The following is a 24,058-nucleotide window of genomic DNA, read 5'->3' as shown; positions in this document are numbered from 1 at the left end:
GACATGAGATGTATACATGTCTTTCTATAATGCCATCATCAACATCATCATGCCATCATATGATGCACAGTGTATTGGCCAAATCGTTTTCCATCAAATCAGCAAATGGTAAGTCTTACTTCAATTTTACTTTTTCTTAAAAGAACTACTTCCTCCCGCACTACTCTTATCTGTAATCTTCTTAATGAGATTCTTCTTACAAAAGTGACAAGTTTCAGATAAACCTTGTTCATGAGAACAATAACCACAAATCATCTTTTTGGCCATTTGCTCTGATACAGCTGCCTCACATTCCTTTTCATGACAAATGTCACATGGATAGGCTCTTCCACAACAGTCAAATCGAAACCATCTCTTTGAATTTTTGTAATGTTCACACGTTCCAAACAATGGCAGAGGAGCACCTGGATGAATGCCTTTCAAAGCTTTGTGTTTCTTTTTCTTGACGACTGCACTTGATTTGGAATCGTCGTCATACTTTTGTCCAGCATTGTGAGTGATCATGGCAAGATATTCTCCAACAGTTTTCTTTTGAATTTGAAGTAATTGAATGGAAATCAAATGATGACAATAGGCACAATGCATTTCATTGGGACTCTTAATTTTCAAATTTTTCATTTGATTTCCATGACTACAATTAAAACACAACACTTCCAAAATATTTCCTTTAGGGATGATATCCAAAAATGTGCAATTTGTTGTTTCCAAATAGACAAAAGGACATCCTGCTTGAATCTCATTCCCTTTTTTACCCTCAGTAGAAAGACTTGATTCTGTCATTCCAAATGGTTTCATACAGACGGACAACGTTTTTGCACATTTTGGGCATGATTTTTCAACACCTTGTCCAGCTTTTAATTCTCTCATTTCACAATCGTTTTGGCATCGGTCGCATTTGACAATGAAGCTTAATTGTTTCATTTCAAAAATAGAAGCGTTTTTAAGCTCACATCCGGCTGGTAATAACAATAAAGTATCGGAGCTGTTAGATTCTAATAATTCAGGTGGAGGATAATCCAATGAATAAAAGTCTAATTCTGGTATTTCATCATCTTGATCTTCTGAGTTGATGCTCTCTTTTGGATATTTACTAAAATCTATTTGATATCTTCTTTCTGATATGCCATGCATACCTTCCGCTAAATAGGAAGTAAAATATTCCATATTTCCATTCAAAATAATGGTCGTAATGTTCGCATTTTCCCAATTCATAAACTTGGTGATCATTTCACTGGTATTCGAAATAATAATTTTTGTGAGTTGTTTTTGACATGTCTGAATCATGTTCTGGAGCATCACCGGAGCTAATTTGGGTGATTTTTCAGTTGGTGTATAATTTTCAATTCTTATCAATTTACAAGAGTCAAAGTCCGATTTCGTTGGATACATTTCAGTGATTTCAAATACAAATATTAAGCCATCCATCGATGGATCTATTTTAATATCAATATCTGGAATGTGTAATAGAGAGAATTGTAAGGGCCATTTTCCCTTCTCACTCAAAACTTTGAATTTGTATTTCGATCGGAGTTGTAACAATTCATCTTTGGCGAGTGATGAGGCTTGTGGAGAAGAAGAAGAGGAGTGATGATGGTTGCTAATGTTCATTATTTTTTTTTTAAGAATAAATGATTTTATTTTTAAAACATACTCAGCACCAAACGAGTGAACTGCCATTGAAGCACACACCTGTCGAACCACCATCACCATCGCACTCTCTGCTCACCAAAACCACCATCACACTCACACTGCTCACCCCTCCTCACAACTGAGCTGCAATCTTTTGTGAAGATGCTTGATGCGCGCGTTGTTGTTGTTTCATTTCTTGTTCAACACTCTCCAATTCTTCACCATGATACACATACTTGACATTTCGAATATCCACAGGTGCAACATATTTATCAAAACCATGTCGATAGTCATGAATTGGTTTCTCTCCATTTCTAGTAATATAATTAGGATATCTAAAAGGTGGACAACACAAATACTTTTGAATGAAATTCGTTCCAGTGGTCATCCAATGAATTACTACAAAGATTAAATACAATAAAAAGGCAGAAAAGAAACAAATATGATAGGGTGTAATAATACTCAACACTGGTTGATTTGTTGTGGATGGATCATAATTCAAACTGATTGTGAAATAAATTCGAGTGATGGACATTAAAATATATCTCAATAACATGGCCAAGCATAAAAAGTTAATGGCTGTTGGAGATAATAAATCCACTTCTTTGCCTTCTGCTCTGTATACTTTGAGAATGTTAAATTTGTCAATAAAGTAACAAATGATGAGACCTAAAGTGATCATCATGAGAGAGAGTGGAAAGAGACCACTAAATAGAATTCCAATGAACATGTTTTTGAGTTGATAAGAGTAACGATCTTCAAATGTGAGGAGTTTTAAAACAAGTTCAATAGGATAGGATTTCAATAGGATTTCAATAGGATAGGATTTCAATCAATCGGATGAATATCATCATTCTAACTAACACTCACTTACATTCATAGGAATATCTTGGTGGTTCAACAGCTTTCATTAAATCACTACATGAGAATGAGGATTAGGATGACAACATGGAATGTGTGTTAACAACAACAACAACAACAACAACACTCAAACTTACCTTTGAGTCACAGAGGTTGCCACTTTGTACTTTTTCAAAAAGTGATGATAGACCACCAGTAAGGCATCTTTGATGGCATTGGAAGCGATACTTGTACAAGTTATAAAGAAGATGGAACTGTAAAATGCAGAGGACTGTTGTTGTGGTGATTATTGAACATGAAAACATGTTCACGATTTTACATTCCAATAATATTCCAGCATTCACAATAATAATATTATTCCATCATAAATATATACAATTCAATTTTACATTATTCCAATAATATTCAATCATTCACATGTATATATTCCAATAATATTCCAGCATTCACAATAATAATATTATTCCATCATAAATACAAACAATTCATCATTCACATGTATATGCACGCACGTATACAATCCATCATTCCATCATTCACAACTGATTCACTGATAGATGTGTCTATTCATGATGACTTACCTCCACAATGATGGGAATAAAAGTTCTTCCAAAATTAATAGCTCCTTTTGGTATAATCACACTATTGTCAGTAATTTCAGAATAATAAGTTCCTGGAGTAGGTGATTGTAAATAAACAAATAAATAGGCAATCGTTGTGAGGAAGGAACCAAAAGTCACTTTCATCATTAAGCTTTGTTTGGCATTCAAGATGAATCTGTGTTTTTCAAAATTAGAGAATACTATTGAAATGGTGCAAGTGATGATCATATTTGTGACAATTCAAGTCATCCAGATCATATATTTTTGAAAAATGTGACAATTCAAGTCATCCATTAACGAAGTAAATTTGATCATATATATTTGTGACAATGCAGTATTCAAGTCATCATCCATTCGTGTAGTCACATGAGTATTTCCAAAAAAGGATCATAATAGTATTCACACAAAGGTATAGATAATAATAAAGGAATAGATAAAGGTGTCTACCAACATTTCGTAAACTAAAAACATCAATTACATACAGTATAGAGTGTAGGTCAATATTTGAACCAAAATAAAAACTAAAATTGACATTCCGATACTTGCAAATATCTGCCAATTTTGGAAAGATGGATTTTTGATCCACTCAGTGATACTTTTTCAAATTCTCTCAAAATTCAATTTTTTATAACAACAACAACACTTACCTTGTGTCTGCAAATTTATCCTTTTTCACAACTTCTAAAACCACAGCAACAGCAACGACTGCAGCAGAGAATAGAATGGTGAAAAGGGATGATACAGATCTTCGACTATATTTGGAGATGACCGAGTACTCTCTACATATATGGATCATGATAAACACACACAACAAATCAAGTGAAAGATAGAATAATACACAACAAAACAAGTATTAGAGAATAATTTAGAAAACACATCAATATTGACAACACTTACAAATTTTCTATAGAGAGAGAGCGAATAGGTATGTCAATATCCTCAAAATTCTATTGAAATATATATTAAAATAACATACCCCAAATGATATCATGTGGTTCATGAGCTGGTTCTACTCGAATTCGATGTCTCTTCTTTGAATAAGTTCCTTTTTTGGAACAAAGTTTCTGGATGTGAGGTTTGTTGAATGCATGAAGACATTGAAATCTTGCTTTTTCATTCACAAATGCTATGTTTAAGAGTGAATCATGTCGTTCGTTGTTAAACATCATCATTTGTGAGATTAACATTGTCATTCAATCATCATCATCATGAGTGAATCAATCACAACAACATTCATGAACATCATCATGAGTGAATCACAACAACAACATGATCACTTACTAATAAAAGCATCACCAGTGCATCGATAGGCCTTCTTTCTCATAGAATGTGAAATTTCCTTTCTTGTCCAATTCAACATTTGTGTGAAATAAGATCTCTTAATTCTTTCAATCAAGTTTGAAAAGCATCCTCCTCTCTGAATGACAATATCACACTTTTCAATATCTTTAATTAATTCTTCTTTTCTCTTTATGGATTTACTTAAATTACCACTATCAAGAGCAAGAGCAATGTTGTCAATTTGTCCAAATTTAGAAAAGTGTTTGTAGAGTCTCTTTGTGCCATGAACTGCCTCAGTGGATGGTAAATCACGAACATGAACACTGTGTGATAGAATAGATTTAAATTCCAAAAAAAAAACAATACACATTCATCAACACCACCACCACAACATTCAATTGGAATATTTTTACAATTCAATTCACACATCAATTCACACAATTCACACAATTCAATTCACACATAACATAGACACATGTTCAAATGAATGGATGAATATATAGATATATATAAATGAACATGTATCTCAGAACATTCACTTACGAATAATCTGCAACTGAAATAGTTCTCTTTGCTACCTTATCATTCATTCTCTTTGAAAACCACCATAAAAATCTCAAATAGACAATTGAAAAGATACTAATAGCAATTTCAATAGCACCAAATGCAATATTGATAGCACCACTCGAACCTAGACTGAAATTGGCCATACTTGTTTGAAAGAAAAAGGAAGGATTGGATTTCTATGTATCATCATATAATTATTGAATATTCATGATTGTCATCAAAAGAATACAAGTCAGAATAATATTCATATGAATGGATGACATGAATATTCATTTTTAGAATATTCATAAGAATCATAAAAGATATATTACAATGTGAATCTCTGAGCAAAAGAACTCACCTGATAATAAAAATACAAATAAGGAGCATGCAAGGCAGACAAGACCACAAAGAAAATGATGGCCATTAAACTAAAGTATAAATACAACATACTCGATCTACCCAATTGAACAAATTGAGTAAATGGAGTGCAAAAGAAGGAATATTTGTGATTGGTTTTAGGTTTGGTCTATGATGATGGTTGTTATTATTGGTTGTTATTATTGGTTGATGATTGTTGTGGTGTTTCATGTGGTGGTGGTTGTTATTGAATAGGAATCATTCATCAAGAATGTGTGAGAGTATTGTGAGAGTATTGTGAGAGTATTGTGAGAGTATGTGTAATAAATATCATCAAGTAGGAGGTTGATATTCCGAAAAGTTATTTTCAATGTGGGGAATACTCACATAGTACATGCGAGAAGCGTGTTGTCTCGCTGCTGTCAAATTCAAACCATCACTGACAGTTGTCATTTTTTTTTCAGGATTGGAAAACGTTGAGTGTTCGGTTCTGTGGAACTATATGAGACCTAGTTCCTTCCTGTTTCTAATTCAGAAAGAACCATGTTAGTTAACAATAAGTTTCAATATGGTTTGTGTCTAATTAGACTGATGAGAATTCATTATTTCATTAAATTCATTTAAACAACAATTATAAAATATTATAATTAACAATATTAATATTGTAAATTCATTTAAACAATTATATAAACACCTTGTTGTTTCAATAAATACGTTCAATCATCTCGAACTAGTTGTTGCCATCTCGATACCCGTATGTCAAAAGATTCGGAATTTATTGAGAGAATCTTTTAATTTTTTTTGATTTTGATTTCAATTACCTGATAATTTCACAAACTTTGAGTATGGATGGCAGGTAATGGCTGGTTATTCAAACACTAAAAACAACAGCACAATGCTGTAAATGCTCTCAAGTATTGGATTCCATGGGGTCTCTCGGGATCTCTTTTAATTCATCAAGATAATAGGCTATTTTGTTCAGTAGTAAAATATTATTATTTTTAAACAATCCAAGAATTTCAAACAAACAAAATGCCTGAATTGCTATCATCATCATCAACCAAAAGTCGGAAACGGTTGAAAGGAAAAGTTTGTTGTGTCTGTGATTCACAACATGAAAAGTGGACCAAAGGATTTTTGTTAAACAATGAAGGAGCTAAAGTGGCTTCACTTTATTTCCAAAAGCCCAGTATTAGAGCTGATGAGTATTGTTGCAATATAAAGTATTTGAAATTGAAAAAGCATTACCAAAGTGAGATTTCAAAGAAAACAGGAAGGCCAATAAACGAAACTACCAGTTCGAAGAAGAGAAAAGAAACTAATGATAGTGCAATGCAAACAGTGCCTCTACAACAAAGTCTTCAACAATTTCAAGATAATCCAAACCAAACAGTAGAAATTCACTTTCCAGAAAATGGTATTAAAAGTACACTAGTCGTTCATCACAGCAAATAAAAACCGCTGAATCATTCGAGGCTTTTTTTTTGAATATTTTATTGTGATTTTGTTGTTTGCTGGTTTGTGTGACCTGGAGCCGCACAACAAGACATACAAAAATCGAGATGAATTCATGTTCAACAATAAAATTTTTTAAAAAAAAACGCACTACCTGAAAAGGCTTCACTTTTTTCGAGTAATCTGAAAGTTATACACCTCACTGATTGTAATCATCATCCCGACCACATCCACACCACCACCAATATAAAATGGCAGAACGTAAAGTCATTAACAAGTATTATCCACCTACTTTTGATCCAAAACTCATTCCGAGGAGGAAAATTGCAACCACTAATCAAGTCAAAATCCGAATGATGTTACCAATGACCATTCAATGTACTGTATGTGGTGAGTTCATGTATCAAGGAAAGAAATTTAATTCTCGGAAAGAGACTGTTCATGGCGAAGATTATTTAGGCTTGAAAGTATTTAGATTTTATATTCGATGCACAAGATGTGCAAGTGAAGTTACGTTTAAAACAGACCCAAAGAATAGTGATTATGTTGCTGAACATAATTGTGTTCGATCGTATCCATCTCATGCTCGTGTTCATGAGGATATCAATGCTCAACTTCACGATCATGGAGAAGATGCGATGAAAAAATTGGAAAACAAAACTTTGGATTCGAAGCAAGAAATTGAAGATTTGGATATTTTGGATTCTATTAAAACAATTAAACAATTACACAATAAGATATCTGCGGATTCTTTACTTGAAAAATTACAAATTGAACAACAATTTGAGGAAGAGGAAGCAAAATCGTCTGCAGAGCATGAATTTAATGAGGACGAATTGAGGGAAATTCAGGAATTTTCGAGAGGTCATAAGAGAGTGCAGGTGGAGGATGATGATGACTTGGAAGATGGTATTCCATCTCAACAAAATAACACAGCTGATATTCAGTCCGTATCAGAAACAAGTAGTTCATCGTCACCTGAATTATCGTCCCAATCGTCGACGACGAAGAAGAGAGACCAGATTGAAAATAATGGAATGACTAGCAGTAGTTCAGAAGAACTGACCGACATGTCGAACTCTAAAAAAAGAGATAGTTCATTCTTGAAAGATTTGGAAGTACAAACCGTTCAAAAGAAAAAGAAGAAAAAATCAAAGAAAGAAGACTCAAAATCTGCACTTGGTGCTCTTTCGTCTTACTGACATTTTAAGTTCTGGTGATATATCAATCCTATTATAAACTAAAAACATCACTAACGTGCCAATAATATTTTGTTGTAAATATATTAAATTTTAGAAAATTCCACTGCCTTCCTTAATGTCTCTTTCTGTCACAACACCACCAATTTGCTTCTTTTCAGCATCAAAAATAGAAAGAGGGAAGTTATCCTTGTAGTATGGAACATTATTCTTGCCAACCTTCAACACTTCCAAAATGTTCTTCAGTGGTCCTTTTTTGAGAACTTTTTCAGGTTTAAAGGCAGTACCCTTTGGATAAACTTGTGATCCAAGAGGAACATCTACAGATGGTATCACAAGTGAGACAAGTCCGCCATCTTGTTTGGATGCTAAAAGCATACCTTCACTTTCAACATCTTTAAGCTTGGCAACAACTAAATTGCATGCAACCACAACTTTCTTTCCAATCAAAGATTGAGGATCTGGATAAGCTTCTCTCAATCCACCAACAATATTTCTCTTAATATTATCAGCAATCTTCACAGTGAAAACATATAACTTGTCTGCCTTTGGATGCTCCTCAACGGTTTCAATTTGACCAACTCTCAAATCTAATTGGAAAATTTCTTCTTCACCTCCACCAAAGCGTTTCTTCCATTCTTTCACCTCAGTATCTTCAATCTTTTTGAACAAACCAGTTGGTTCTCCAATAACATGTCCAGCAGGAACTCTATTCAAATCTAATTCATCTAAAATAGAATTTGTTCCAGTATAGTTCAGTTGTTCATTCAATTTTCTGCAAAAACCAGGAATAAATGGTTCCAAGAGAGCAGAAAGTGTCGCAACAATTTGAACACCCAAATTAACAACAGTTGCACATCTGGAAGTATCTTTCTTTGCCAATTCCCATGGCTTTTGATCTTGAAGATATTGATTACCAATCTTACTGATGAGCATGGTTGTTTGTAAACCTTCCTTCAATCTCACATTTTCTAAACTTTCAATATATTCCTTAATTTTGGTATTGATAGAAGAAATTACATGTTTGTCTTCCTCAGTATATTCTCCTTCCTTTGCTGGAACAGTGCTGTTGAAAGTATTTTGAACAAACTTCAAAACACGGTTGGTAAAGTTACCGAGATTGGCAAGAAGCTCATTATTGTTCTTAGTTTGCAATTCAGACCATTCGAAACGAGTGTCAGAGTGTTCTGGTCTCATAGCAATAAGATAATATCTCCAAACTTCAGATGGAATTCCAGTATCTTTTGCTTGATCTCCAAAAACACCAGTTCCATTGGTCTTTGAGAACTTTAAGTGTTCATAATTCAAATATTCAGTACTGGAGAGTACATCTACCAACTTCCAATTCTCACCTGTGCCTAACAAACTGGATGGGAAAATCACAGAGTGGAATGGAACATTGTCTTTACCCATGAATTGATAGTACTTGACGTTGGAAGGATCTTTCCACCACTTTTCCCAAGCAGATTCATCTCCTAATGAATTAAAGAAAGCAGCAGTAATGGAAATGTAACCAATTGGTGCATCAAACCAAACATAAAAGACCTTATCTATGAATTTTTCAAGCGGAACAGGAGTTCCCCATTTCAAGTCTCTTGTGATGCATCGCTCTTCAAGACCTTTTTCAAACCAAGATTCAGTAATTGTACGAGCAACTGTTGTCCACAACGAAGTATCCTTGTTATTTTCGAACCAATCTTTTGTCTTTGATTGCAACTCTTGTAATTTGATGAAAATGTGGTCAGTCTCCTTGAGAACAGGCTCAGAATTGCTAATTACTGAACGTGGATTGATTAATTCAGTAGGGTTCAATAATTTTCCACACTTATCACATTGATCTCCACGAGCATCTTCATAACCACAGCTTGGACAAGTTCCTTTAACAAATCGATCAGCCAAAAATTTGCCACTTTGCTCGTCATACAATTGTTGAATTGTCTTTTCACTCAAATAACCATTGCGATAGAGTTTCAAGAAAATATCTTGAGCAATTTTGGTTTGTTGCTCCGTACTAGTTCTTCCAAAGTAGTCAAAGGCAATATCAAACCACTCATAGACTTCCTTATGGAGTTTGTAGTACTTGGTACAAATTTCTTGAGGGGTTAATCCTTCTTGATAGGCTTTTGTTTCGGTCGCAGTACCATACTCATCAGTACCACAAATATAAATTGTATTGTATCCGCGTTGTTTACAATATCTGGAGAAGACATCAGCACTGAGAACAGCACCAATAATATTACCCAAGTGAGGATAGTTATTTACATAGGGTAACGCGCTTGTAATCATGATGTTTCTCTTTCCTGGTTCAGGGATTGGAATTTTAGTTTCGGATGAAGAGAGCATTTTAGCGGAGGGTGATGATGGTGGAAAAAGGCTTTGAGTATTTTTTTCTCGTTTCGAAAATGGTGGAGAGAAGCCTCGCTACTCGCTTTTTTATGGGTGTCTTTTCAAAGATCTATCAGGATCGAGTTGTGGTTGTGTTTAACGTGCAATCTGATTCAAGTTTGTATTTTTAGAACTACATTCCAAAATTCATTTGGTCATGATTGGAATGGTCACCAAGTCCTTGTCAAGTTCGTTCCTTCAACTCTCTCTGTCACAATTCATTAAATATCTTTGGATAGCATTTCATTCTCGATACTCCAACAAGAGAATTTGAATTTTACAAAAAATTACAAGTTTCAAATATCAGTTCAAAACCTTGATTCAAAGAAAACATTGTTCTTGTTGCACAAAGCTATATATGGTAAATATGGATTTTATAGAGTGATTCATGGAGGTACTTGAGAGGATGAAGTGTTAATGTGTTGTCAATGTACACCTTTTCCAAATCAATCCTTACCCTTCTCCTGAGTTGCTAATATTTTGTCTACTTCCAACTTTCAAAGTCGAAAAAGAACTCTTAACAAAAACGAGGCTTATTCAAGAGTCTTGACAACTCATCATTTCTTCCTTAATAATTCGAGGCATGAACCAAATTATGTGTTTTGATGAAAGTGAGTCTCTATATTGAATCTCAAAGAGCTCTGAATTCCTATAAAATATATAAAATAGTTCTTATTAGCTTGAACCTCTTTCATTGGACTTGCATCGTTTATATAAAGTCAACAAGAACAACAACAGCAATACTACTACTACTCGTAATAATGATTTCTCTAAAATTTATTTGAAGAAGAACGCAACATGATCGTATTTCCATATCGACATTTCACACTTGCTTGTTGTGTCCATTCTTCCAATTGATCATCGAATGGATATTCCAATTCAGATACTTGACTCAATTCAATCGAAACAGATCCAATGGGTGTCTTTGAAATGATTGCTTTCACTAAATGATAATTATTTCTACTTGTGAAGAGTGAAATTTCAGTATCAAATTCACGTCCAAATAATTCTCTTGTTTTAATGAACCACTCTTCACAGTGAACTCCATTCACAATAGCAAATCCTTTGAATGTGATTTGATAGATGGGATGATTAGATACTTGTTGTAATTTCAATTCAAGTGGAATTTGAGAGAGATGAAGTTGACTTGTTAAGAATAAACATTTTGAATCAACCAATAAATAGACACTTAAAAATTTTGTAAAATAATTTGGAATGACTACTAATTCATAGGTTCGATTGGAGTTCATTTGTGATTGTGCTTTGGCATAGACTTTTCTTTTCAAATAATCAAATAATAAAAATCCAGAAAATTCATGAATGACTCCAGTATTAGCATCTTGATTTTCAATTCGAATCTTTGAATAGAATCGAGACTTGACTGTTGGATTAACAGTAAATGTTAAATCTTGTTTGATTTCATTGGATTCACATGTTCTATGTTCGAGGGTTAATTTTGGATTTAAATTCGAAGGTGCAATTCCAAGTGTTCCCCATGCAAGTAATTGTTTTGATTGTTTAAGTGAAATGGAGAAGGCTCTTCCTGCAATTTGTTTTAGAGAATTGAATTGAGGAGAGGAAAATGTAAATTGTTGAGAATTGATGATAGATTGGGGTGGATGATAGTCCATCTCCATGATGGGTACTCCTAATTTAGAAATATCTCCACCCTCATGAATAGAAATGACCATATTCGATAAAGATGTGTCGTGCAATAGTGCCGAATTCAAATGACACATTTTCAAGTACATGTTGAATGAAGAGGAGGAGGACAATGAATCTTGCTGATCTTTTTGAGGAATATTCACAGATTCAATAATCACTGTTCCATTCACTGGTTGTGAGAATGGATTTGTACCTTTCACATGAGCCACAAGTTTGTTGAAGGACGTTGTTGAACTCTCCATTGAGGAGGACTTCGACGACCATTGAGGTGAAAGGTGATCAATGGCATTGCCACTGCTGAGGGTGGTGGTGGAAATGCTACTACTACTGTCACTTGTTGTTGTGCTACTACTCCTACTGGTGGTAGTACTGGTGGTGGTGGAAATGCTACTACTACTTGTTGTTGTTGGTAGGACTGCAATGACACATTGTCCAATTCTCATGGTACCATTATTTTCAAAGTGATGTACAATCATGGATCTTCCAATAATATCCTCCAAGGAGAGTACTGAACTTGCATGAGAATATTGTTGAAAACTTAGAATATAATTCACTTTCAATGTATCTTGAATTGAGAGAGGTGAAAGAGTAGCACCAACATCTTTTGAATTCATTTCTAAATGTCCACCCACACTCATCCCATCATTTTCCAAAATATTTCCAAATTCATGAATGTGAAGTGGTAGAGAACGTTTAGAAAATTCCAAAGTGTTAAAACCAATAATACTTCCATTAATGTAGAGAAGAAATTGTGAAGTATCACCGCTACTACTACCACTATTGAATTGTTGTTGTTGTTGTCGAGAGGAGGTCCATGGTACAGTAAAATAAAAAGTTCCATGAAGTGATGGTAAATGAAGGGTGCCACGCATTCGACAAATGGCCATTGAAATTGGTTCGGAATTGGTAGTAGTAGTAGTTGGAGTGGTGGTGATGGTGGTAGTAGGAGTGGCCAATGATGATGATGATTCTGAATAAACATGATCACGAGACAAGAAGAATGTGAGGAGAGTGACAATAAGGATCGATCGTGTGATGATGGTCAATAAATGATGATGAGATTGGATAGGATGCAGCATGGATCGTTTTGGTCTTGTTGGGTGCGACATTGTATTTCACTAGCAGTAGTAGTTGTAGTTGTAGTATGACGAACGATCGGGTCGTGATGATCACTGGCCACTCAACAAGTGGTGGTGGTGTTCACAAATGAGAATCGGAATGAGAAATTTTAGTATTTTTTAAGACGTTGTTGTGGTATTGCAATGAAATCTTGATGTGTGTGTTGGAATGGCCAATAGTGACCTGACAGGTCTAACGATGCGTATCATTATCATTTTCACATTCCAAATTCACACAAAATACTCGAAATATTCACTCTTCTTCATAATATTCGTCACATCGAACACCTACACCTGCCACTTGATTCGACATGAAATATTCAAATCCTTCCTTTTCCAAATCAGATTTCAATAATTCTTCCACTTCATCCATAGGTGGATTGGGCAATAAGATGAATCCACAACCACCACCACCTGCACCTGTCAATTTTGCATGTAAACCATATTTAGATGCAATTTCACATATTTTATCCAATTTGGGATGACCTGTTCCAATCTCATTCAATAGCACGTGATTTCGATCAATGAATTGTTCCATTTTATCTCTCAGTTCAGTAGAGAAGGAACACTCGGAAGTATTTTGTTGATAATTCTTTTTCAATAATTCCAAATAGTCTTGAGAAATTTGTTGAATTTCATTCAATCTATTTTCAATACTTTCAAAATCTTTTTCTCTTCTTTCTCTCACTCCTGCAACAATTAATTTGGTATTTCTTTCAACACGTGTATTCACAATCAATATACGCATATTCGGTAACATTTGAGGTGATAAATGTTCTTGAACTTTTCCTTTTGAAAAACTCAAAATACCTCCAAAGGTAGAAACTGAATTATCAATACCTGATGGAGTACCATGAATTAATTGTTCAACAAAATAGGCCCATTTGTTAATGAGTTCTAACTCGACAGTGTTTTTCTCTTGTTTCTTATCACTGTTGTGATATTGAATGGATGAAACAGAAATTTTCTTAAATAAAAGTAAAAATGCAGAAACCAAACACACAGAAAAAGAGGCAGAAGAGCCCAAGCCAGCACCAATCGGAAGATTTGTACTTGATAAATCAATTCGAATCGAGTAGTCTTTGGGAGAATTTAAGAAACGCATTCTTGTATCATCTTGGAGTAGCAGTAGTAACAGGTACACATAGAGAACGGATACAATCGATATCATCTTGTTATACTCCATAGCAGCAACACTTGTAGTGATTGAACTAGTTTGAATACATTGTTTGGTGAATTCTACTAATTTATCAACCATTCCACGATCGGGCTTATCGGGTAATACGGTTGTTGAGGTTGCCGTAGATGAAACAATTGTTGTTGGCGGTATTAATTGATGAATAGACTCGAGAGGAATGACAAGTTCTTCTTGAAATCCAATCGAAGGAGCATTAAAAATAAGACTAGGAGGTTTCGTATGGATGTTGTTATTGGATGATGATTCAGCCACTTTCAACAATTCCAATGTAATACTTGTTCGGAGATCACTCAAAGATGTTGCAATAGCATTCTTTCCGTACACAACAGCATGCTCTCCGAAAAGAATTAATTTACCAGGTGCAGAACACACAATTTTGGTGTGAATGGGTGAATGAAACGAAGAAGGAGGCTTATGATCGTTGAGATTCATTTTTTATGATTTTATGATTCAAGCTGGAAGGTTGAAAATGCTGTTGAGCCTTGAGAAAAATCAGACGATCAGCGAGGAACAACACCCTGATCGTTCACAGGTGGAGCTCATCATCACTATCAACATAATTATTAGGAACGATGATGATCTAGATGACGGTGATGGAGTCCTTGCACATCCTGCAGTCCCTTCTTCTTTCAAATTACCCAAATTTGATCCTTACGTGCTTCAACCCATTCCTTCGCATGGCAACATCATGTTGAACAATTTTAGATAAAAGAATCACCCAATATTCGCAACGAACGCAAAATCAAAACCACCTGAACACGCACTCCATTCACCATTTAGCATTAGGATCCTCCTCTCGCAAAAAGCATAAAAAAATGTCTCAAAAGCTCATTCGTACTACTTGTGTTTTTCTTTCCAAGAGAAATGTACGATCTTCTCCAACCACCACTCTCTTCTCTCAATTTGTAAATAATCAACAACAAGTGAGAACAAAATACAGCGAGAAAGTGATTGATCATCACAAGAATCCAAGAAATGCCGGATCATTGGATTCCTCAAATGAGAATGTAGGAAGTGCTTTGGTTGGTGCGTAAGTATTCCGATTTGTTGATGGAAGAATTTTAATCTTTTTGCTTCTTTTCAATCCTATCATACAAAATGATTCTTGAATGCCATTTGACATTATTATGATGATACGATTGATTTTATAATGATTTACAATAATATTTGTGTCCTGAACATTGCATTTCTATGAATTTATTTTGAAAATTCATTTACGGTCGAAATTCTTAATGTGGAAATGATCTTTGAAATCTTGTATTAACCTGTGTCATGTTGCATCCATGATGAACTGACTTTCGCGTGTGTGTTATATGCTGATGGATGGAAATACTTGCGTGGAAATGATTTCTAACCTGCGTAGTCCATCATGTGGAGATGTCTTAAAATTCCAAATTCTTGTAGATGACAATGGTCGAGTCATTGATGCTAAATTCAAAGCCTTTGGTTGTGGAAGTGCAATTGCATCTTCGAGTTATGCCACAGAACTTGTAAAAGGTAAAACTATTGAGGATTGTATGATGATTACAAACAATGATATTGCCAGTCATTTGAGTTTACCACCTGTCAAGAAACATTGCAGTTTATTAGCAGAAGAGGCAATTCGAAAGGCCACTGAAGATTACATGAAAAAGAAACAAGCAAAGAAAGAACAACAAACAAGCACCACTGGCACCACTAGCACCACCACAACAAATACCTCTAACGACTCTTCATAATAAAGAATTTAAATCTCTCCTATTAGGCTGTGATTTGAAACTCAACATGTTCAACACTTTCACTGAACACACACCACTCGCATCAACACCCACAACAAAAAAAATGACCATTCTCTCCTCCAACCACACACCACACACTCCCTCCAGCAAAAAGAAAACTTCTCTTCAACAACCAGGGATGTTATTGAAGGAAAAGTCAAACAATACCAATAGTAGTAGTAGTACTCCCATCAACACAGCTACCACCACAACAATAACAAATAACTCTCCCAATCATCCCAGAAACAAGACCACCACAATGACCACTCCGAGCCATCATTCCATTCAATATCAAATTGGAGGATCTTTCAATTCACGTCCTCTTCTGTTGGATGATGAAAACATCTTTTGTGTTCCACTCTCACAGAATATTGCTGTCTATTCAAATAGCACTGGTAAACACATTCATACCATTACATTCCATAAAAAGAAAGTAACACAAATTATTAGAGATCATTCTGACAGCAATGATTGTTCATTATTCAGTGTCTCTGAAGATGGATATTTGTGTCATTGGAATATCATGGTTGAAAAAAATCAATCTCAATTACTAAAACAAGTGAATATTGGAAAACCAATTTATGGAATTCAACAAGACAAGTCAAATGCTCAAATTTTATATTTGTGTGTGTTGGACCATTTTTATAGTTTTATCAAATTGAATATTCATCAAGGGGTTCTTACACAAGAAAAACCATCATTACACCTCGAGGGTCATACTTTTATGACATCTACAACTAGTTCTGTGACTCCTTCTTCCATGACATCTTCCTATCTCTTACAAATGTATCAATTCACACAAATGAACATTTCAAAGACTCATTTGTTTGCTATTGGTGGTGTTGATCTCTATATTTACAATTTAAAGAAACAAGAATTAGAAACAACACAAACCAATGAAGGAATTCCTTTAACAGCAATGGCATTTTGTGAAGAAAATGAAATTCTTGCAACAGCAGATGCACGTGGTGTCATTTCATTGTGGTTTTCAGATGGAACAAGATCTTCTCATCACTGGCATCCATCTATTGTTACATGTTTACAATTTAGTGAAGAAGGTGATTATTTATATTCGAGTGGTGTGGAAGGAGTGGTGGTGTGTTGGAGATTACCATCACAAAAGAAGGATAAATTTCTAGTGACTGATACAGCCATTCAACAATTTACATTGAGGTAAGTGGAATGATGTCATTCATTGAGCAGCACTGTATTCTTTGAACGATACGATTCATGCATGACTCATTCTCGTGATATTACAACGACTTGCCATGTATTTGATCATTTTTCATAACCCTTACATAACCCTTATATACCCTTGTCCTATGACACCACCATCACCACCATCACCACCATCATCAATCCCTCATCAATCCCTCACACAGTTCCTCACAAGATGTCATTCTCGTATTAGGAAAAGATAACATTATTCGAAAATATGAATTTGCTAGATTCTCTCTTCTCTATAGAATATTTGGTATGAATACAAATTTAGATCAAAAACAAGTCGATCAAATTCAAGTCACTTTAGAACCTCATTCTTCAAACATACTTGTGAGTGGTACTGACTCTCTTCAATGGTATAATATTAATGATGGAAGTGTGAAACATTATGAATGTGTTCAATTTAGAGATGTGAAATATGATCCATCTCGTTTTCAAGAGACTCTTCCTGTAAGAACCATCATTGAACACATTGCCTACAGTTCTGATGGTCAATTTATGGCACATGTGGAGAGTTTTGGATCTTACAAACAAAATTTAAAATTCTGGCAATGTTCAGGAATCAAGTCATCCAATAATATTCATTTAAAGCCTCAATTAGTGACTGTGATTGACTCCCCTCACCAACAACGGATGACGCGTTTACTATTTGTTCCATCCAAGAAGAATTCCTTCGTGAACCGCCAAAACCAACCGTATCATAACCGCCAAAACCACCACTACAATAGTAGCTGCTGTTGTTTGACCTCTTCACTGGATGGTAAAATTAGAATTTGGAAATTATCCGCCAACACTCAATTATTCTCTTGCAGTGCCATTATTGAATACAAGAACTTGAGTGCAACATCCTTTGATGTGTCGAGCGATGGTACCTTATTAGCAGCATGTTTTGGGTGTGAAATTACACTTTGGGATTTACAATCATTGGAATTAATTGAATCATTTTCATATCCCTATTCATTAAGTGATTGTAAATTTGTCAATGATGATTCCATTGCTGTGATCTCTGATCGATACATTTCACTCTTCTCAATTGCATTTGAATCAAAGAATGTATGGAGTATTGATGCTGGACATGTAGAAGGATTAGTTTCAAATGGTGGTTGTGGTAAATTTGCCGTCATTATGAATGGAAGTGATATTTGTCAATTTGATTTGAAGAGTACAAAAGATGCAACAACTCTTCCTCCCTTGAGGATGCATCTCGAGACAGATCACTTTGTGAATGCCTTATTCTACTACAAGAAGAAGAGTGATTCAATCAACCAACAAGATCATGACAACCATGAGGAGGAGGAGGATGAATTGTATTTTTTGAATAAGCAATTCGAAGTGTATCGAGTGGTCAAAGTAGAAGAAGCAGCAGAGGAGTCATCTGATGGAGTTAGGAAAGGAGCATCATCATTCTCTTCGACTGCAACCCATGATGTCATGGATCAAGACACGTCCATGAGTCGTTGTGAGGAGGATGAGAAAGATACTGCTGATAGTGCAAGTACTACTACTACTTCGAATTCCTCTTCCATCTATGAAAAGAAATGGCCATCCAAAGAGAGTTTCAACAAGATATCACTCATGGACATTCAAAAAGTCATTACTACTCCATTCTCTACTGAAAAAGGTAATAAGACATGGAAAGAAATTTTCAGTGCACCTTCGCATTCACTCATTTCTATGAGCAGTTGCTACACCACTTTTATGAATAGTTTTGTGTTGAGAGGCTCACAACAACATTCTGTTGAGCATAAGAAGAAGAAGAACAACAACAACAACACTGAGATGACAGATTCGTCCACGAACTCTAGTTTGGCTCACTATGCCACAAGTGTTACCACCACTACTACATCACAGATACCATCACTTGCACAACCATCCTCAACATCCTCAACAACGAATGAGAAACATCATCAATTACACCAACACACCACTACTAGTAGTAGTAGCAATTCCATGTCCTTACCACATGATGATCATGTTGAACTTCCTAGTGCTGATTTAATTCGTTTCCTCAAATCCTACGCTGCTACACACAACAAGCAATAAAAGCACTCGAGAGAGCACACGGACAGTGGTTTATTTTCTCTTACTCTCGAATTACATACACATCATCAATTCATGATTATTGTTTACCATTGGAAACCCTTGGGTTTATGAGATCCACATGCATTGAGAAGCCTCTTTTCCAATTCATCGACTTTAATATCCTCCACGCTTGTAATCTCCATGGTTACATGTACATTCAAACCACTCTTCACGGCATTGGTGATGGCATTTCGCAATGAATTCAAATCTCTTCTCAACAAAGGCTTTACATTCACTCCAACAAATGGTAATTGTACATAGTAGGTTCTTTGAGTCTCAACAGAGTCATCTTTATCAATGGATTTTACAGCAAAGAGGGCAAGCATGACTTTAGAAGCATCAAGATGAGCCCGTACATCATCCAACCCACTTTTCATTTAATTGTACAATGAATATGATGATGATGTGTGGTCCATACATGTGCGGTGGTACATTCATTATTAAGGAGAGTTGTTCAGTAAGAAATGAATCAAGGATGATGATGAGGTAGACAAGTCTTCAACATGCACACTTACTTTACTCCTTCATGTGTAATGATGGCTACTTTGTTCTTATGGTCCCATTCGAACACGACGGATTTTGTATCGTCTTTATGAGAGAAGAGTTTCTTAAGGGCTTCCTCAATGTTGGACATTTTTTTGAAAAATGTTTAACGTTCGAGATGAGCCTGAGGCTCGAACGTTTTGGAAAGTGAATGAGGTTAATGAGAGAAATATATGTATTCAGCCGCTGAATTGAAAAATTAGGAGGTGATTCTTTTCATGTTTACGATCGATGGTCAAATTGTGTTGATTGATCGATCTTTCATCGAGTGATCACTTTACAAGAGATGATGTGTCTCTCCGTGTTTCACCACCAGAGTAGTCCATCGTCTCTCCATTCCCGCCAACATCATTACTGGTTTACTCATCTCCCGAAATTACAACTCAAAAAAAAAGATTATTGGCAATCATCATCATCATCATGGGTAATACCTGTGCCGTAAATCAAAACAACAACCTTGCCGAGGAAGACGACTTTGCAGAAAATGGAAGATTCAATTCCTATCTAGCAACACTTCCCAAGTTGTTTACCGAAACAACCGTTCAAGGAGATAAATACTTGTGTACTGCCTATGTAACTTCGAATTTTAAATCGGTGGTCTTTGCTGTCGCTGACATTAAGAAAAACTTCTATATGAAACAAGTTTCTCGAAAGAAATTGGCTGAAATTGTAAGTTCCAAGTTGAAATGTTGAATAATGACCTTTTTCTTGATTCAGAGAGACCGATTAGACGTAAATAATACAATTGGATGGATGAACTTCTTTACTGCTCTCAAGTATGCCTTCCTCAACAGAAAAGTATCTCTCAAAATGCACGTGAATGAAGAGGAATGTCTTTTTAATATTGATTTGAATTTTGCCGTCATTGGACGAACAAGCCTCTCATTGCCATTAAAGAGAGATAATGAGGCTTTGCAACATTTGTCGCTCTACTTTGTCAATCCACTTTATGACTTTTATAGTGTCAGAACGGAGTCAGCTCCTTTAGAAAAATTGGAACAATTGGAGAAACAAATTAAACTTTATAAAGACAAGATTGCAGAAGTGGAGAGAGAAATTAAGGAAAAGTATCCTGATTCCTCAACTCCTGAAGAAGATGATGATGTTTTGGATGAACTTGTTGACGAGGATGCTCCAGCCAAAGCAGAACCGATGAAACAGCAGGAAAAGCAACCACCACAAAAAGAAGAGCCAACTCCTCCACCAGAACAAAGTATCACTAGTACCGTAGATAAAGAAGAATATGTCAATTTTGAACAAGAAAAGGTCATTCGATTCCTCTCTGATATTATGAAGAAACTATCAGATAATAACTCGATCACAATGAAAGAAAAACAAAGCTTTGAACGCATTATATCCATCCTCTCTCACGACAGTCAATACAGTGTGCATTTTAACAAGGACCTTCTCAATGAAATGGATATGGATGTACTTGAATGGGCAAAGATTAAGTTTGCAACGAATGAACGACCAATTGTGTTACGGGGAGAGGACAAACCCATTGAATTTATGAACGTTGAGGATGCAAAAAGATATCTAGAGAGCTCACAAAAATTGTTGACTGAACCTAGGGAGCAAATACTTGCTATTTTTGACAAACTTGATTCTTGGAGCTTTGATGCAGTTGAGTTGTTCAATGCTACTGGAGGAAATCCATTGTTTGCAACATGCTTTACACTTTTCTTGAAATACGATTTTATGCGCAAATTTAACATTCAAGAGGAACTTCTTATTAACTTTTTAAGAGAACTTGAAGCTGGATATCATCCTAATCCTTATCACAACAATGCTCACGCAGCTGATGTGTTACAAGCAACTCACTTTATCATCAAAGAAGGAGGATTATCCGAACGATTAACTGATGAGGACTGTTTTGCTGCCCTTTTATCTGCAACAATTCACGACTATGATCATCCTGGTTTGAACAATGCATTCCAAGTCAACACTAGAAGTTATTTGGCAACTCTTTACAATGACAGAGCAGTCTTAGAGAACCACCACTGCGCTCAATCTTTTGAATTGATGAGACAAGAAAAATTCAACATTCTGAGTGGATTGTCAACTGAACAACGAAAAGATATTCGAGAAACAGTCGTCGAAATGCTTTTAGCAACAGATATGGGTCAACACGCAAAAATTGTTGGAAAATTCAAAGGAAGATTGGAAGCGAAAGCAGACTTTAAAGCAAAAGACGACATTAGATTGGCTTTACAAATTGCAATCAAGATGGCAGACGTGAGTAATCCTGCTAGACCAATTGGTATTGCTTTGAAATGGACTGAAAGAATTACTGAAGAGTTTTTCGCTCAAGGAGATTTAGAAAGAAATTCTGGTTTAGCCATTTCTCCAATGATGGACAGAGCAACTCAGCATGTCGGAAAGGGCCAAATTGCATTCATCAATTATCTCGTGACACCAATGTACGAGGCATTCTTTACCATTGCTCCTAAAATGGCATTCTGCAAGAAATATATTGATAATAACAAGTCGTACTGGGAATGCCACGCCGTTGGAGACAAGAATGACTATGGCAAATTGTGGTGGGATCCTCCAGCAGCAGAGGAAAAGAAGGAATAACTCGGCAATAAATTTTTATGTAAATATGGTGACTTTATAACACTCAAGTAATCATTGCATAGTAATACCCGAACACTTCAAATTCCCTGTGTGTTGTTGATTGTTGGTAGCATTAATTGATTACATTGAGGACATGATTTTCGATAAGAATTCTTGGAATGCAACTTGAATTTCATTGTGACATGTTGGTGCTGAATTGAAAATAACAATTTCGTAGAGCATAAAGGAAATGACAATCAGTATAGATTGGTTGCAAATGGAGTTAAGCATCACATTTCCTTGAATGTCACTCATCATTCCAGTATTATTGTTTTTCTGCCCTTCCTTAGCTGGTGTGAACAATTTTCCAAAGAGCTGTTGGGAGAGTTTTGCAACAAATTGAGCAATCTTTCCGTACATGTCCAACAACAGCGCCTTTACAGTGTCAATGCCAAGCGAGTTGGATGGACTTTCATTTTCAATAATCTGAGCACTCTTCTGTAACATGAGTTCTGTTTGGCTGCTTTGTAATGCAGTTGTTTTAATTTCTTCATCCATCAAGAACATGGTGTTGGTGCCATAAAATTGTTTTCCTTCAAATCTGTTGACATTTAGAGTCGCAGATTTGAAATTGCAATTTTCGGAAGGCTTTTCTGTACTCTTGTCAACATTCCTACTGGTAGAAGAAGGAGATGAAATTCGTGACACACTCGTTTTGTTTGTTGTTAGAGAACCGCTTGTTGTTGCAATGATATGACTTGTATTACCACCACTGCCACTGCTACTACTATTACACACTTTAGTTTGATGGGTTTTGAGCATTGATTCATTCATATGCTGTAGAATAATTTCCATTATCCTTGGTCCCATCTCCACAAGCACTTGTTTACCAACTTTGGACACTACAGAATTGGATGAGACAAGTTGATTGTTGGAACAGAATTGATCGAATTGATGGACATCAAGAATGTTGTTATTATTAGGTGCTGTTAAAATCACATGATGTGATGGTAGAATGGAAGTGGTATGATGTTGATCTGCAATGAGAATAAGTGTTGTTGTTGTTGTTGATTGTTGTTGTTGTTGATCATCGGAAGAAGAAGAAGACGATGTTGTCTCTCTCTTTATACCATAAGAGACTTGTTTCAAGCCATTGATCAAGGCCTGATTATTAACGATACGTTTGAACATGATGATAGTGAAGGTGGTATTTGATATTTACAGGGAGTGATAAATGTACATTCAGTAATATATAAATATATATAATATGATACTAATAATCTAAAGGACTAGAGAAAAAAGATTCGGTTGGAATCAATCAACCATTAAGAGAGGGCAGAGAGAGGGTTCACAGTGATTGCCAATCACGTTAACGATCGATCGTGACGTACGTACGAGCAGCAGCTGCTATCGAGACACGTTTCTCACTCTAGTGCTGCTGAAAAAGATTTCAACCGAATTTTTGTTGATGATTCAAAAAGCGCACACGATGAGAGTTTGCATTCTGAAATGGCGGGACATCCCGATTTGGTCAACGTCCAATTTAATTTAGTGACTCGTTCGATCACCATTCCATAGTATATACTACTCTACTCATCAT

General features: G+C 35.5%; 12 protein-coding genes across 12 annotated transcripts; 5 read left to right on the top strand and 7 right to left on the bottom strand.

The window, feature by feature from the left end:
* Window positions 1–126: 126 nt before the first annotated feature.
* FDP41_000221 (uncharacterized protein) lies at window positions 127–1,608 on the bottom strand (the record flags this gene model as incomplete). Its single annotated transcript, XM_044705380.1, has 1 exon — window positions 127–1,608. One exon carries the CDS (start codon window positions 1,606–1,608, stop codon window positions 127–129), a length of 1,482 nt encoding a protein of 493 aa, XP_044569895.1.
* Window positions 1,609–1,762: 154 nt separating this feature from the next.
* On the bottom strand, window positions 1,763–5,732 carry FDP41_000220 (uncharacterized protein; the record flags this gene model as incomplete). The annotated part of the gene is made up of 12 exons (XM_044705369.1): window positions 1,763–2,385; window positions 2,504–2,547; window positions 2,628–2,761; window positions 3,072–3,292; window positions 3,575–3,687; window positions 3,740–3,871; window positions 3,990–3,996; window positions 4,069–4,218; window positions 4,374–4,696; window positions 4,917–5,116; window positions 5,281–5,448; window positions 5,667–5,732. 12 exons carry the CDS (start codon window positions 5,730–5,732, stop codon window positions 1,763–1,765), a joined length of 2,181 nt encoding a protein of 726 aa, XP_044569894.1.
* A 579-nt stretch (window positions 5,733–6,311) lies between these two features.
* Window positions 6,312–6,734, top strand: FDP41_000219 (uncharacterized protein; the record flags this gene model as incomplete). Its single annotated transcript, XM_044705357.1, has 1 exon — window positions 6,312–6,734. The coding sequence occupies one exon, from the start codon at window positions 6,312–6,314 to the stop codon at window positions 6,732–6,734; it is 423 nt and encodes a 140-aa protein (XP_044569893.1).
* Window positions 6,735–6,985: 251 nt separating this feature from the next.
* FDP41_000218 (uncharacterized protein) lies at window positions 6,986–7,936 on the top strand (the record flags this gene model as incomplete). Its single annotated transcript, XM_044705346.1, has 1 exon — window positions 6,986–7,936. The coding sequence occupies one exon, from the start codon at window positions 6,986–6,988 to the stop codon at window positions 7,934–7,936; it is 951 nt and encodes a 316-aa protein (XP_044569892.1).
* Window positions 7,937–8,026: 90 nt separating this feature from the next.
* FDP41_000217 (uncharacterized protein) lies at window positions 8,027–10,276 on the bottom strand (the record flags this gene model as incomplete). The annotated part of the gene is made up of 1 exon (XM_044705335.1): window positions 8,027–10,276. The coding sequence occupies one exon, from the start codon at window positions 10,274–10,276 to the stop codon at window positions 8,027–8,029; it is 2,250 nt and encodes a 749-aa protein (XP_044569891.1).
* Window positions 10,277–11,088: 812 nt separating this feature from the next.
* FDP41_000216 (uncharacterized protein) lies at window positions 11,089–13,092 on the bottom strand (the record flags this gene model as incomplete). The annotated part of the gene is made up of 1 exon (XM_044705324.1): window positions 11,089–13,092. The coding sequence occupies one exon, from the start codon at window positions 13,090–13,092 to the stop codon at window positions 11,089–11,091; it is 2,004 nt and encodes a 667-aa protein (XP_044569890.1).
* Window positions 13,093–13,354: 262 nt separating this feature from the next.
* On the bottom strand, window positions 13,355–14,731 carry FDP41_000215 (uncharacterized protein; the record flags this gene model as incomplete). Its single annotated transcript, XM_044705313.1, has 1 exon — window positions 13,355–14,731. One exon carries the CDS (start codon window positions 14,729–14,731, stop codon window positions 13,355–13,357), a length of 1,377 nt encoding a protein of 458 aa, XP_044569889.1.
* A 383-nt stretch (window positions 14,732–15,114) lies between these two features.
* FDP41_000214 (uncharacterized protein) lies at window positions 15,115–16,017 on the top strand (the record flags this gene model as incomplete). The annotated part of the gene is made up of 2 exons (XM_044705302.1): window positions 15,115–15,329; window positions 15,663–16,017. 2 exons carry the CDS (start codon window positions 15,115–15,117, stop codon window positions 16,015–16,017), a joined length of 570 nt encoding a protein of 189 aa, XP_044569888.1.
* Window positions 16,018–16,120: 103 nt separating this feature from the next.
* Window positions 16,121–19,320, top strand: FDP41_000213 (uncharacterized protein; the record flags this gene model as incomplete). Its single annotated transcript, XM_044705291.1, has 2 exons — window positions 16,121–17,229; window positions 17,439–19,320. 2 exons carry the CDS (start codon window positions 16,121–16,123, stop codon window positions 19,318–19,320), a joined length of 2,991 nt encoding a protein of 996 aa, XP_044569887.1.
* An 83-nt stretch (window positions 19,321–19,403) lies between these two features.
* FDP41_000212 (uncharacterized protein) lies at window positions 19,404–19,993 on the bottom strand (the record flags this gene model as incomplete). Its single annotated transcript, XM_044705280.1, has 2 exons — window positions 19,404–19,728; window positions 19,875–19,993. The coding sequence occupies 2 exons, from the start codon at window positions 19,991–19,993 to the stop codon at window positions 19,404–19,406; spliced, it is 444 nt and encodes a 147-aa protein (XP_044569886.1).
* Window positions 19,994–20,322: 329 nt separating this feature from the next.
* Window positions 20,323–22,479, top strand: FDP41_000211 (uncharacterized protein; the record flags this gene model as incomplete). The annotated part of the gene is made up of 2 exons (XM_044705269.1): window positions 20,323–20,571; window positions 20,620–22,479. 2 exons carry the CDS (start codon window positions 20,323–20,325, stop codon window positions 22,477–22,479), a joined length of 2,109 nt encoding a protein of 702 aa, XP_044569885.1.
* Window positions 22,480–22,599: 120 nt separating this feature from the next.
* Window positions 22,600–23,649, bottom strand: FDP41_000210 (uncharacterized protein; the record flags this gene model as incomplete). The annotated part of the gene is made up of 1 exon (XM_044705258.1): window positions 22,600–23,649. The coding sequence occupies one exon, from the start codon at window positions 23,647–23,649 to the stop codon at window positions 22,600–22,602; it is 1,050 nt and encodes a 349-aa protein (XP_044569884.1).
* Between the last annotated feature and the right edge of the window lie 409 nt (window positions 23,650–24,058).

Source organism: Naegleria fowleri (assembly GCF_008403515.1).
Source record: "Naegleria fowleri strain ATCC 30894 chromosome Unknown tig1, whole genome shotgun sequence".
Lineage (NCBI taxonomy): Eukaryota > Heterolobosea > Eutetramitea > Acrasida > Naegleriidae > Naegleria > Naegleria fowleri.
This window is presented reverse-complemented; position numbering and strand designations above follow the sequence as displayed.